The sequence below is a fragment of the Ascidiella aspersa genome, chromosome 9 (assembly GCF_963924565.1).
Source record: "Ascidiella aspersa chromosome 9, kaAscAspe10.2, whole genome shotgun sequence".
NCBI classification, from domain to species: Eukaryota; Metazoa; Chordata; class Ascidiacea; order Phlebobranchia; family Ascidiidae; genus Ascidiella; species Ascidiella aspersa.
Window position 1 is genome coordinate 1,206,293 of NC_139455.1, and position 14,105 is coordinate 1,220,397.

The 14,105-nt window shown below is 35.4% G+C and overlaps 2 protein-coding genes across 3 annotated transcripts; both read left to right on the forward strand.

The window, feature by feature from the left end:
* Positions 1-5,569: 5,569 nt before the first annotated feature.
* LOC146131797 (AP-2 complex subunit sigma) lies at positions 5,570-8,797 on the forward strand. 2 transcript variants are annotated; one of them, XM_083396560.1, is made up of 3 exons: positions 5,570-5,756; positions 7,333-7,423; positions 7,523-8,797. In XM_083396560.1, the coding sequence occupies exons 1-3, from the start codon at positions 5,701-5,703 to the stop codon at positions 7,703-7,705; spliced, it is 330 nt and encodes a 109-aa protein (XP_083252686.1). In that variant the 5' UTR covers positions 5,570-5,700; the 3' UTR covers positions 7,706-8,797. The 2 variants fall into 2 exon arrangements, with proteins under 2 accessions (XP_083252686.1, XP_083252685.1); XM_083396559.1 differs by having other exon boundaries at positions 7,333-8,797.
* Positions 8,798-10,861: 2,064 nt separating this feature from the next.
* Positions 10,862-14,103, forward strand: LOC146131798 (U3 small nucleolar RNA-associated protein 14 homolog A-like). Its single transcript, XM_083396600.1, has one exon. The coding sequence runs from the start codon at positions 10,877-10,879 to the stop codon at positions 12,974-12,976; it is 2,100 nt and encodes a 699-aa protein (XP_083252726.1). The 5' UTR covers positions 10,862-10,876; the 3' UTR covers positions 12,977-14,103.
* Positions 14,104-14,105: the final 2 nt, after the last annotated feature.

The window sequence follows — 14,105 nt, forward strand, 5'->3', positions numbered from 1 at the left end:
TCAAGAAGTGTTTTGTTTAGATTTCAGTTGTTAAAATATAAAAATGATGTGGATAAGACAAGAAAAGCCCTTGACATGTTTGGAAACAAAAGAGATTCAACACCTAAAACGAAACCAGTTGTACAACACACAGTTACTCAACCATCAGAATTTAATAAAACACATTGTACGGTTTAAACTTCCTTTTTATGTTAAGAAATTTTACTTCCTTCTTAAGTCATTTAATTAAACACTTTATTTTTGGGCAAATCACCTGTACTTTATGTTTCACAGATAAAAACCAGCTGATGCAAAAGTTTCCTTGGTTAAATGATGAATCAATAGAAATGGTTATAGCAGAAGCAAACAATGATATGCAGTTGGCAGAAGGTATGTAGAAGAAAATAAAAATAAAAATTATAAAGCCATAATATTTGATAAAATCAACATTTCGTTGTTGACAAAACACAAAAATAAAAAGTGCACAATTAACAAGAAAAGAAGGCGATGTAGCCTGTAAGTCAGTAAGTGCCACTTGGTTTTAAAAATATTCAAAATCATCAGAGACTCCAGCAACTATTTTATCAAGTTTGATATCTTTGTTAATTTTATTGAAATTACTAAGAAAATCGTCTATTGTTTTTCAAAGAAAAATACAATGTTCGTAGTTATAAAACTTGCAAATTGGGTTTAAAAACATACAACAAAATTGTTGGTAAGCAAAAAATAAGTCAAAAGTTCAAATGTTTAGGTTGACGTTGTTATTTTTGTAATAGCCATGCTGCAGTTATTCAATTCAAATAATGAATCTGGAGGCTCAACAGAATCACAAAGGAAACAAAATCCAACGACAAAACCAGCCTCTAAACCAGGAATAAGCAGGTCAGATGTTACAAATAGGTCTATTTAAGGCTTTCCAAAACCTAAACTGTTGTAACGTTGCTAAAAGCAGGGCTCCGGAGTTGTTTGTTTTGCTAGAATCAGACTTTGTATCTAGTAAGGCTACCGGAGTCCGACGTGCGCATGCGCAGTATCAAGTTGCCAAACTAGTAAAGGCGCAAATTGTAGTAGTGTATCAGCATATTTGGTTGAATATTTTTCAGCCACGTGTTGTGGCTGGATAAGTCACATGACAGAGTCGGAGTCTCGTTCATGTTTTTTGGGGGGGTTTTCTAACCGACCTCGCAGCCCTGGTTTCAAAAATCCATTGTTGTTACTTCACAGCAAAAACCACAAAAAGTGTTGTGTTGGCTATGAGTTTAAAAGCAATATAAAAAGTGTTTCTTTATGTGGTGTGGTACACTTGAAAATGATTATAGGCCTATTGTGCTAAAAAAATTCATTTAGCGTTTAACAACATGAGACATAATTTGGTATTTCACTTAGGCAATTTAAAGTAATGAAACAAAAAATATTGGTCTGTGTTACAGGCAAACAACAACACAAAAAACTGAAACTCCGAGCAGTGCGATAAAACCATCAACAGTACAGAGGAAAGTTCTTAAAACTAAAGAAGCGCCTTCTTCTTTGGCAAAAGAACAAACTGAACAAAAAGTGAAAGTCGCCCAACAAAAAGTTGTGCCAAAGAAAGCAAAGAGTTCAACATCCTCAGGAGAAAAAGCTGAGGCCCCAAAACAAAGATTACAGAAAATTGAAAAACAACAACAGCCACACAGTTCAAAGTAATATACATAACAAGTATAAATTCAATTAAAAACTAAAAAGTTTGCTGGTGAAATTATTATATATTTTTCGTTTTGAAAAAACGTTGGTCCGAGTTTTTTTTTATGTACAAAATAAAAAAATAACAAAAAGAAACGCATTTACTTAAAAAACAGTAATCTTGTTTATTGATAAATAAGCAGCTTTTAACAACGATAATATTTTAATTAAATAATATTTTCAGCTCTTTATATTTTTTGGGTTAAGAGTTGGAATCTAACTTATAGTTGTATAATAATGTATAGATTTATTTACATTTATTACCACAAGAGTATATCGTTTTTAACCAGAAAATCCAACGCTGAAATATCAAAACTTCAAGGCAAATGTCAATTTAAGTCCAAACTTCGCCTTACACCGATGGGTCCTGATGCAACGCTGAAAAAGGGTCCGGATCCTACTTTAAGAACGACAAGGATAAAGTACAGAGGACCCAACCCAATGAACCGCTGTGGACCACAAGTAAGTAGGACCTTTTAAGAACTTACTAATGTACTAAAATACGCCAAACAAAACTACTGGCTAATAAATAGATAAAATCGCTTTCCTGATATAACCAAAGTTAGCCTATTAACCGACGTTTTGGGAGCAGAGTTTATGTCATCATTTCTTCAATATAAAATCTGGATAATGTATTTTCGTTTTAGTTATTTACCCTGAGGAGGTAAGTTAGTATTTGCTTTAAAACGTCGATTAATAAGTTCGTTTAGACCAGAACGCCTTCAGGGTGAAAATATAGCAATCCACACTTAGGCCTACCATATATTGCTCACTTACCCACGTAACATGGGTGGAAAATATTTCATCCTAGCTATTCTACCAATACGATTTACGAAAAGTAGCCATATCCGTTTTGCGCATGTCGCTTTCGGGAATCGGCTAGTCTGTATCAGTCTAACTAATCTGGTTCACACTAGACGCGTTAACGTCTAGCATTAGCGTCTGGCGTCTAGCGGCTAACGTCGTCCAGTTCACACATAACACGTTGCCAGCGTTTACGGCAAATTTCCTCGCTTCTAACCGAAAGCGTCAAAGTTGAAATATTTCATCTTTTCCGCAACCGAAAGCGTTTTTAAAAAACGTTTTACGTTAACGCTAGACGCGTCTTAACTGATTTAAGTAAACTGCCCAAAGGCAGCCAACGTATTGCTGAATATAAATTGAACAATATATCAACAAATAGGTTTTGTTAACAATTCTCAACGTTATTATTTGTATTTTTTCAGGAAAGTTTTCGAATTGGTCCAATACCTTCAAATCGCAGTGGACCAATCGCGATACGTTTGTAATTAACAGACGTTTGTCCCATCTTAACGAAGAAACAATTGCCGACTAGTTGGTGACAGACAAATCTAAAAAGGCTTGGTTCTCCAATAAACAACTTTGCCTTATCGCGTTATATGCCACCATATGAGCTTTATAAGATTCATAAACACGTTTTCTTCTCTATTCTTATAGCCTAAGTGTGTAATTTTATACTGTTTTAACTATATTTGCTTCTTCATATAGTTTTTTTCTGAAATTTATATATGCCACACAGTGTTTTTAAGGTGTTTTGGGACCGAAACAATCCCCCAAATTTCTCCAGCGGTTTCCCAAATTTTTGACTTGCAACTTTTTGGTATTTAAATGAAACACTTGTGGTCTCTTAAAACTACTTAGCGGTCACCCAAACCAAACCTTAAAAAAAAAACTGATGCCACATATCATTTAATCGTGAAGTTGTTTCTAAACTTTTCCTTTGACACTAACATGATCAAAAGTATAGATGGTCGCCTATTATTTATTTTAAACTGTGAAAATGTATTTTTTTGGAGTTACGAACAAAATCCTTATAGACTACCTTTTTATTTCAAAATCAAGTTTTGCTCTATTTGCGTTAAATTGTAGTGAAGTTTGATTGTGTAGCAGTCTGGTTATGCTGTCACTTTAATTTCCGGTCGAGTGTTGTAAATTCGTTCGTCGAATAGCCGATTTCCTAAGTCATTTTGTGTATCGTGTTTTCTAACGAATTAGTAACTACTAATATCTGGCCGATGTAGGCTCTATAAGAACCAGTAAAAATCGTTATTAGTCACATACTGTTCACGCGTGGAATCGATTGCGTATTTTACGGAGATGAACTTATCGTAATTAAAAGTGTAAGTTACCGTTTGTTGGCTCCCTATAAATATTCTCTCAATGTGGCCCACACCCACAATAGCATAGGCTAAGACGTAGTCTATGCTGCCCGCTAAATTATTCTCCCCTCTATTTCCGTTTTCTTATTGTGTCTTAGGCTTTTTAAAGCGAGGTTTGTGTGCCCCTTGTGGATAAGTCGACTAGTTATGGGGGTCCATGAAAGCCTAATTGAAAACCTAGTCTATAGTTTAAGTAAAATGATTTTTTAGGCGAAACGGGAAAAGGGACGCTTTTACGACTTCTTAAATGAATTTAGACGCAATTTAAGTTTGATATTAACACACAAGTACGGGTGGAAACAGCCGTTACTTTTGTTTAACTGTTTTATAACTTCATTTCTAAAAGAATTCACCCGATCCGTCAGAAATCAGTGCAGTTCTAAGCAAAAAGGTCCACGACAATCAGTGCATTCAAAGGATCAAAAAGTCCGACTTTTAGACTTTGAGGTCTTGGACAATGCACTAATTTGCATTAACAAATGTGCATAAGAAGATTAAGTTTAACAATACTTGACCCAACCAAACGCTAACCAGCGCCCTAACCAAATAATGTGCGATAATTTAATAATTATAACGCAGGCCCCAATACCTCAATTTGTGACGTAATAATCTTAAATACAATGGACGAGAAACCATCCGAGTTTGGGCTTTTTTCCCCAGCATTTAAAGAATTATTAAAATAACGCACATTATTTGGGTTAGGATTCGGGTTAGCGTTAGGGTTTAGGTGGGTCAAGTGTTATTAATCCTATCTCACAATTTTTGTTATCTTTTCTGAACTTTTAATGAATATTTTTAATTTATCTTCGCCGGGAGTTTACCTAAAGGTCCAAACCAGTGCATTGCCAGGACCTCAAGGTCTGAAAGTCTAGACTTTTCTGCCATTGGATGCCCTGATTGTCGTAGACCTTTTTGCTTAAAAATGCACTGATTTCTAACGGATCGGGTGAAGAATTCCACCCTGTACCATGTGAACCCAAAAAATGTTTAGGTCGCGTTACAAAAAGGTAAATAAGCCCTGGTCTTAGACTTTTTTCCCTTTTTTGCGTCCTTAAATCCTCGCGTATTTCCCAGATAAGTTTTGGTCGAAAGCTAAACCGGACTGAGTAGGCCTATTCGCTGTTTAGAGTGATGCACCCCATTCTGATAAATTCAGATACAACGGACTCGAGAAACTTGTGCGGGCTATATTAATTTGTTAGGAATTAATCAAAGCAAGAAACTTTAACTTTGGACATGTCCGATAATAACGTATGGGAGCCGATACCTGATATCAAGTGGTTGTTTGTCAATCGTCTTTAAAAAACACCATTAAATATTTCAATTTCAACAATTTTGCCTTTTGAGCAATGTTATGACGTCATTTGCCATCGGATTGCGGTACTCTTCACATAAATTATTGCATATCGAAAATGTCAAATATCGTCCCCGGTTAATGCAGTTACCCTTGTAGTAAGTTTACCAAAATAACGGAATTAGAATGAGAAGAATAATGTATTTCGACCAAATGGCTGCGCGACACGCGGTACGCGACATTTCGTGACTCGCCCAAGAAAAGTTTTATTGATTTTTGCGACTTTTTGGTGGAGGTTAAGTAAGTTAAGGTTACAACTTTGAATTAGGTTTTATTCGTTTCATAGAATATTATTTTAGTTTTAAATTACATTGTATTTCGTTTGAATAGGTTTAAATACATCGGAACTAATTTACTTATTAAGAGCTGGTGTAATTTCACAAGCTCTGTAAATAAATTAAGTGCTAGTAAAACTAGGCCAAATAACCTGAATTTCTGCATCTAAAAACAAGCTTGGTTGTAAAAATGATTCGTTTTATTCTCATCCAAAACAGAGCTGGGAAAACCAGACTTGCAAAATGGTAAGGAATATTGTAAAAACTTAATATACTCAAAGTTGAAACTGTATACCTTTATTGAAAAACATTTTTTTAAATTTATGTTGTTTTCTCCTTTATGTTGTATGTATATGTGCATATTTGGCGCTGGTCTAGAATCCTACCATATCTTCGCCCAAGGGTTTAGATTGCTAACATTATTTGGGTTAGGACGAGAGTTAGAGTTTGGGTTGGTCATGTATTATTATTGTTATAGTTGTTTTTATATATTTATGCCTAGTTGCCATTTCAACTTTGACAACTCGTTTCGTTACAGTTGAATTAAATGTGGTAGGATTCTGGACCAGCGCCAAATATTTATTATTCAGCATGTCGCAGAAAGTGAGGCAAATCTTGACATAACTTTGCAGATTACCTATAGGAAAATCAGGGTTGTATTTCATTTTTGGGGTGCGGGTTGGCTCTGCTTAGGTCTGCATTCCAGGGTAAGTGCGCACCCGAGATTTTTTGAAAGCAGTTTGTGTGCACACATGAATTTCATGGCACATCAAGCCAAGATTGAGGTGTATAGCGCCAATTTTTTAGGTGTGCAGGTGCACAATCAAGGTTACATGCACACCTGAAGTTTTGAAGTCTACCACATTTCAACCTTTTTCTGGAATTTGGGTTTGGAAATCACTAATAGAAGTGTGCCACAAATAGCTTTAAATAATCTTAGGTGTGCACCTGTCACACAGTGCACCAGTCTGAAAAGTATGGCAGATCTCGATAAGATGGTTGTACAGCCGAAAAATCCAGGTGACCGGGTGCAACAAAGTTAAGAAAAGTGCTCCCAGGCACTTTTAAATTTCCGGGTGCACTTTATGATATTCCGATGCACTCTGTATTGCATTCATTGCACTGTAAATGTATGCCACACAAGTGTTTACATATTTTAGGTGAAGTTCAGATTTTTTTGGCTGTGCACTTTTTAAAAGTTGAAACAACCTTGTGGGTGTACTTTTCATATTTATTTCCACAGTGGACAATGCAGAAGGCTTGACTTAGTAACTTACACACCTTAATTCTAAAGAAGGTTGAGGCGTACTAGATTCCAGAGCCTCAGTTGTGCATAAAACCATGATTGCATGTATGTCAAAATTTAGCGCTGCACACGGAGCACTTGCTATACTTTCCACTGTGATATACCTCAGTAAAAGGAAGTTTTTACATAAAATAAATTGCATACTTTTTTTTTTATAAACATAGGGTCTTGCTTTTATGATGTTTTGTATGTTGTTCAACATTTTGCTAAATTTTAATTTAAAAATACTGCGCAAACTGTTTAGTTAGAGATGCAAAAAATAAGCATTTTGCTTTGTAATAATGTTGTAACTTACCATTAATTACCACCAATATTTACTAAATGCCAAAGTTTTAAATAACTACTGTAATAGCATTATTTAAACATAGCATCATGTGAATGAACTAGAGGAAACTCATTATTAAGAAAAAAGCACATTTCTAAGATATAAGAACGAAATGTTGACCCAGCCTATACTTCATTTTTGTCCTGCAATGGTTTCAAGACTTAATGCATAAAAAATTATGTTTACTGAAGGTACATGCAGTTTGATGACGACGAAAAGCAGAAGCTTATTGAGGAGGTTCACGCTGTTGTGACGGTGCGCGACGCAAAACACACAAACTTTGTCGAGTTCCGAAACTTCAAGATCGTCTACAGACGTTACGCCGGCCTCTACTTTTGCATTTGCGTCGACGTGACCGACAACAACCTCGCTTACCTGGAGGCCATTCACAATTTTGTTGAAGTCCTCAACGAGTATTTCCACAACGTTTGCGAACTCGATTTGGTCTTCAACTTTTACAAGGTCTACACAGTTGTGGATGAAATGTTTCTCGCCGGCGAAATTCGAGAGACAAGTCAAACCAAAGTGATCCAGCAGCTGCTGATGCTGCAGAACTTGGAATAGGGCCTTGATTTAAAGTAGGGGTCATCAAGCTATAGCCGGTGGGTCGGATCTGACAGAGTTAATTCTATGGGACCATGTCATATTCTCTTCATAACCAAGAATAGTAGAAATTAGGTCAAATTCAATTAGAAACTAAACTTTGATAAAATTTTAAACTGAACAACATATATTAAGGCTCACTACAATTTTCGTTGCAAAGTTATTTATACTTTCCTAGCTTTTAATGATAATTAAGTGATAGTAGTTCGTTGCAATATTTAATATCCAGCCTGTAATTATCAATTCTTACAGTTATCCGGCCTTTTATGAAAAAAAGTTTTGTGACCCCTGACTTAAATAGATAAAGGTCAATTTTCATCGCATTATGTACTCCGCCATTTATATAATATGATCCATTGTATTGTGTGCTCGATTTCTATTAGTCGTTTTAAAATTATTTTATTTTTAGTTGTTTTCGATTGCAAGTAAACTTAAGCTGTTAGAGTTGCATTATGATAATATTAGGCGGCATGTTTTGGTTATTTTGCTTGTTCTTTGTGTCAACTGTAACTACATTATCTGACAGTAAGCTTTGTTAATGCTTATAATTTGTTTATTTTGTTATAAAATCCTTATTTTTAAAGCCAAAATTTAGTCAGAAATGTGTTTCTTCTTGCTTTCAAATTTACGTTACTATACTTTAAAAAATCTCTCATAATCTTAAGCTTTTTCCTCCAAACTTTAGTTTTGTTTTGTAAATGTAGAAAATGCTGCATGAAACACCAAACCTAGTTTTAATAAGTTGTGCAATATGCTGTGTTCCTCATTTATTATTAGGAACAGTGATATCTGGTCTATACATGTTTTACCAAAATTCACCCATACCTACTTCATATATGTAATCATATTCTGTATTGTGCTGATTAAATTGTTACACACAGGATATTCTTTAAATGGTTTTATTTCGGTAAATCTCTTTTTGGCTCATTAAGGCGTTTTTGGTGAAATAACTCAAATGCAAATTAAAACATAAAACTGTTTATACATTGTGAACATTTGGTTGGCAATCCAACAGAGTGAAACGATCTTCGCCAATACAGAACATTTATTTACTATTGTTATCAGATATAATTTGCTAGCGACATTAAAATGAGTCTTTATCATGATCAAGTTAACAACTGTTAAGTGGGAGGTAAAAGTTGTCTTATACTTTGTTGGGCAAATCCGATATAAAAAATGTTACAATGTTTGATCCGATACGAAAAGTGGTATCCCTAATACCAAACACAAAAAATAGTTCAAGTTTTGGCATACACCAATAAACTCCGTTATTCACTTATTTTTGTGTTTGGGTTAAGATATTTAAATATGAACTTCTTACCTTTAGTCAAAATTTATCTTCAGCGTGTGAAACACTGAATAGTTTTAAAATGTATAAATAATAAACAGTTTAATATGAGTAAACTGCATAAGCTAATTGTTCGTCTGATCGGCATATATTCCACCCCAGAATTGTACTAGAATCTAATTTATTTTTACATTATCAGAGATCCAAATGGCGGTAAGATTTATTGCCATTGATAAGCAATTAAATCAATTTGTAAAGGAGCCATTTTGCCATTTTAATGCAGATTCATAACAGCAATAATAAAAACAAAGATGTTTAAAGTTCTGTTCCTACCGTAGCCTATCGCTAACTTACTTTTGTAAGAATTTCAATAATCCCAAATGCACTTCAGTTATCCTGTTACCAACACTAACATATTGATGTATGATCGGCTTAACGTCCTACGGCTAGGTCAAAGAATTACTATGCATCGTGCTAAACACGGACGATTTAAATGTCAAGAATATTAAGTAGCTATTTCATATACAAAAGTTGGGAATTACAGATCACCGTTAACAAATATTTTCTAGTTATGTATTGCATATAACTTGCTTAAAATGTACATTTATTATTAAAAAAAGCACCTAGTGTTTGATATGTAAATTAGGTAAAACACCACATGGATTCACACATGGGTTTTCAATTGTTGCTCTGCGTTTGCGTTTTAATTGCAAACTTCGTTTTATAAACCTTTATTTAAAATATAAATCTGTGTGCAATAAACGTAGTTTAATTCAGTAAAGGTAAATGTTAAAAAGGCTTCTGATAATAACAGCCTTTGTATGCGTTGATTGGCATGGTAATTTTTTTGTACAAAGTAAAATATATTCAAGCAGTTGCCAGTTATGGTGAAAAATGCAAAAAAGTATGTCTGTTTTCTGTTGCAAAATATATTTAGTAAATAATTTGGCGCTGGTCTAGAATCCTACCACAGTTATTAAATCAACACACCATATTTGGGTTAGGGTGTGAGTTAGTCTTTGGGTGGGGGTGGGTAAATTATTATTAATAATTGGCTCTTTTTTACTTATGTACGTGAAAATTTAAAAAAAAAATACTTTCTTTAAATGCCGCATACCACAACGCATATTGTTTGGGTTAGGGTGCGGGTTAGCGTTTGGTTAAGGGTGGGTCAAGTTATTATTAATAATAAACATAATATTACTTGACCCACCCTCACTCAAACGCTAACCCTAACCCAAACAATATGCGTTGTGGTATGCGGTATTATTTTGTTTTGTTTTTTGCATAACTTTTCACGTACATAAGTAAAAGAGCGCCAATAATTATTCAATACTATTGCATAACCTACCCTAACCCAGATAATGTGCGTTGTGGTAGGATTGTAGACCATCGCCAATAATTTTGTGGATTATACGGATTTACCTTTTTTGCATACCTAATAACTAGACTTTTGCCAAAAAATAGCATTAGATAATTTTTTGTACTTTTAAGTCTGCAATCATAAATTTTTTGCTCACATATTTATGAATTAGAAGAAGATGTTTAAAAAAAACATTTGATAAAATGCTCCAAAATATGTACACCCTGATTCTCCCAAACTTTCACCAAGCACTGTGAACTTTTGACATTAAACACTCAGCCACCATATGTTTAGTTAGGTACCAAACCTATATGCAAACCAAAAAACTCTTTATGTTTTTAATTTTATGTACACAGGATAAAAAAAAATCCACTCACAATGATTTTGAAAAAACTAATGTAAACTTTTTGGTTGGTATAATATACCTAAATATTTTTTTCTAATTTAGATAATATAAAGTTAAATTTTATAGTTCTTTAAAATGAAATTTCAAGTAAGCAACAGTCTGAAGGAAAATCCATTGGCCGAAACAAAAATGGACAATCCTGACGATGAATTTGCGAACAATGTAGATGAAGCGAAGCATGACGAGCTGCTGAAAAGCCTCGGTGTCGACGCAAATAACAATTCGGATTCAAATCGGCGCAAAGGTCTTAGAACGGAAGCCACACAGGATGTTTCAATGTTTTCATTGCTCGGTACCGAAAACGAAAATTTGACAAATCGCAAAGTTCATCTTCATCAGCTTTTAAAGGGGGTGAAAGAATCGGCAAACGTAAATGTCCTTAAAAAGCAAATTAACAGGGTTAATCGGTCCAATATTCATTTGGATGCTCCACTATCGCGACCGGTTGCTGATCGCCTTCAGCAAAAAGTTGAGTACGAGAAGACGACAGAGAAGTTGACTAAGTGGGATCCAATTGTTCAAAGCAACAGAAAAGCTGAACAGCTTTCGTTTCCGCTACAGCAGGAACATGTTCATCTTAAAACTGTTGGCACTTTATTGTCAAAAAAGGGTAGAAAGTTAACTCCACTTGAGGAGGAAATTTATGCACTTCTAAATGGAAACAAATGCATAGAACGACCAGACAATGACCTCACTGTCGCAGAGGAGGAAGCATTGGCTGCCGTCAGCCTCGAAGAAGCAAAAGAACGTAGAGCAGAGCTGCAAAAACATAGAGCACTTATGTCCTATCACGAGCAGAAAAGCAAGAGGCAGAAAAAGATAAAGAGCAAGCAGTTTCACCGGATTCTTCGCAAAAAGAAGAAAAAACAAGATGAAGTGAATGCTCCTGCCGAAAACCCTGGCGATGTTGTTCAAAAAGCTGACAAACTTCGAGCAGAAGAACGAGCATCGTTACGACATCGCACTGGAAGTAAGTGGGCTCAAAGTCGAGCAATAATGGCAAAACACGACAAGGAATCAAAACTTTTGCTTGAAGAACAGTTGGAAAAGCATAAGGAACTTGTCACAAAAGCTCAAGTTGAAAACAGCGATGACAGTGATGTTGAAATTGACAGTGATAGTGACAATAACAAAGATAATAATGCGGGTGTTAAAGTTCATTTGGACGACAAAGACTTGGATAATCCTTGGTTAAGTGCGAATACGTTGAACGAAAGCCAGGAGTTGCGAGATTGGCTCTCTGGGAAGGAGATTGATTCTGAAGTTGCCGAGAAAGTTCCAGTTGATTTGGTGAACACTGAAGCCATGAAAGAATTTCAAAAAGCATTTCAGAATCTAAAAAACGCAAAGGATAATAAAGAAACAAACAATTCCTGTGATAAGGACAAAAACTCTGATAGCATCACGAAAGAAGATGATATAGGTGATGGCTTAAATGAAACAAACAATAATGAAATGGAAAATACTGTTGTAGCAATTTCTTCTCAAGATTACAATGGTAGTGATAATGTGCCTAAAGCTATAGGTGTTAAAACCGATGCTTCAAAAGTTTTGAGTGACGAATTGGCAACATCGGCCTCAAAAATAAAACCGGATCTTGTCACCGAGGAAGACGAACAAGAACAAATGATGACAATCGAACAAGCGTTCGCCGATGATGATGTCATAAGTGAATTCCGCAAAGTTAAAAACCAGGTTGTAGAAAGTGACCAGCCAAAAGCCGTGAGTCTTGCATTGCCAGGGTGGGGCGAATGGGCCGGGTCTGGAATCAAACCGTCCAAGAGAAAACGACGGCGCTTTAGGGTCAAACCCGTTCCGGTTCGGCCGAGATTGGACCAAGAGTTGGGTCACGTTGTTATCAGTGAAAAGCGCGACGCTCACATCGCAAAACATCGCGTCAACTCTCTGCCATTTCCATTCACAAATGAGAAGCAGTTTGAAAGAACAATTGCCCAACCGGTCGGAAACACTTGGAACACCCCTTCAGCCTTCCAGACCTTCATTGAACCGAAGGTTAAGACCACTGCCGGCGCCATTATACCCCCCATGGACTCGGAGCTGGCCCTTAAGGAACTTGAGAAAAGCAAAATTGCGAGGCAAAGCAAGCGAAACGCAAGAAACAACAGAAAAGAAGAACACCAAATTAAACTTAAGAAGCTTAAAATGTTTCTTTAATATAGTTTTTTAAAAAGTTTAATGCCGTTTTTTTTAAACCATCTTCCAATGATTTTGTTTTGAATTTGAATTTTCTAATTCTTGTGAAACGATTGTACAATTGTGTTACTTGAAACCAGACCTTTAATTTTAAAATGCAAGTTTTTGTAGTCCTTCACATTTGGCAGTGATAAACAGATGTTTATGTAGTTTTTACTAAATGAATCAGCAACTCAAGTTGGTAGTATTCGTTAAGGTCATAAAAGTACAATTTATTCACATGTACACCACATCCGTCAAAAATGGCCACCTAAATCAGTCGTTCTGAATGGGATTGTAGTGCAAGCAAGGCCAGGCTAGAACATAAACTAGCCTGTGGTGAGATTTCGAACTCACAACCTCGGTCACTCTACCAACCGAGCTACGCAGACTCAGAAGGTAGCCAGTTAAGAAAACCATAACACCATTGCCTGCTGCATGCTGTTCGTACATACAACATCAATCGAAGGGGTTTAACAGCCTGTATTCAGCAACTAAAACATACATGTACACAATGTGTGTGTTGTGAACATTGTACCATAATCCTGATAAGGCCGACTAATTTTGTTAAGCCTGTTCCAAGGCTTCTTGTGTACTACATAATCGGTGCCGTTATCATTGGCCAGTACGACTCTAGAAAGGCTTGATCACAGAATATACATTGTGTATATGTACATTAAGGTTATACACATGTATTTATACTTGTGTTGGATTTATGTAGCCCCGCACACCTAGTTTGGGAAGCCCTGCTCTAAACCGCATGTAGTTGTCTTGAAAAATGATGTTTTTATTCTTATTGCAGGGTTGCCACAAAATCTTTGAATTTATTTTATGTGAATCTTTCTGTGTTTTGAATGTGTCATACTACAACTCAAATAATACTATTCATTGTGTTGTATTTACTATGGCAATGATACTGTTTTGTTTTCAAATTGTATTTAAAACATGTTGATTAATCCAAAAATTAACCTTTTTTGAAAAGTCTTTTAAATTTATTTCATAAAAATGTTTGGCAGCCCTGCCCTACTTAAATCCCCCAATTTGAAAAGTCCTTCTTTAAACTGCAAGTATTTTTCTTGAAAAATAATGTTTTCCTTTTTGGTGCCTAGCC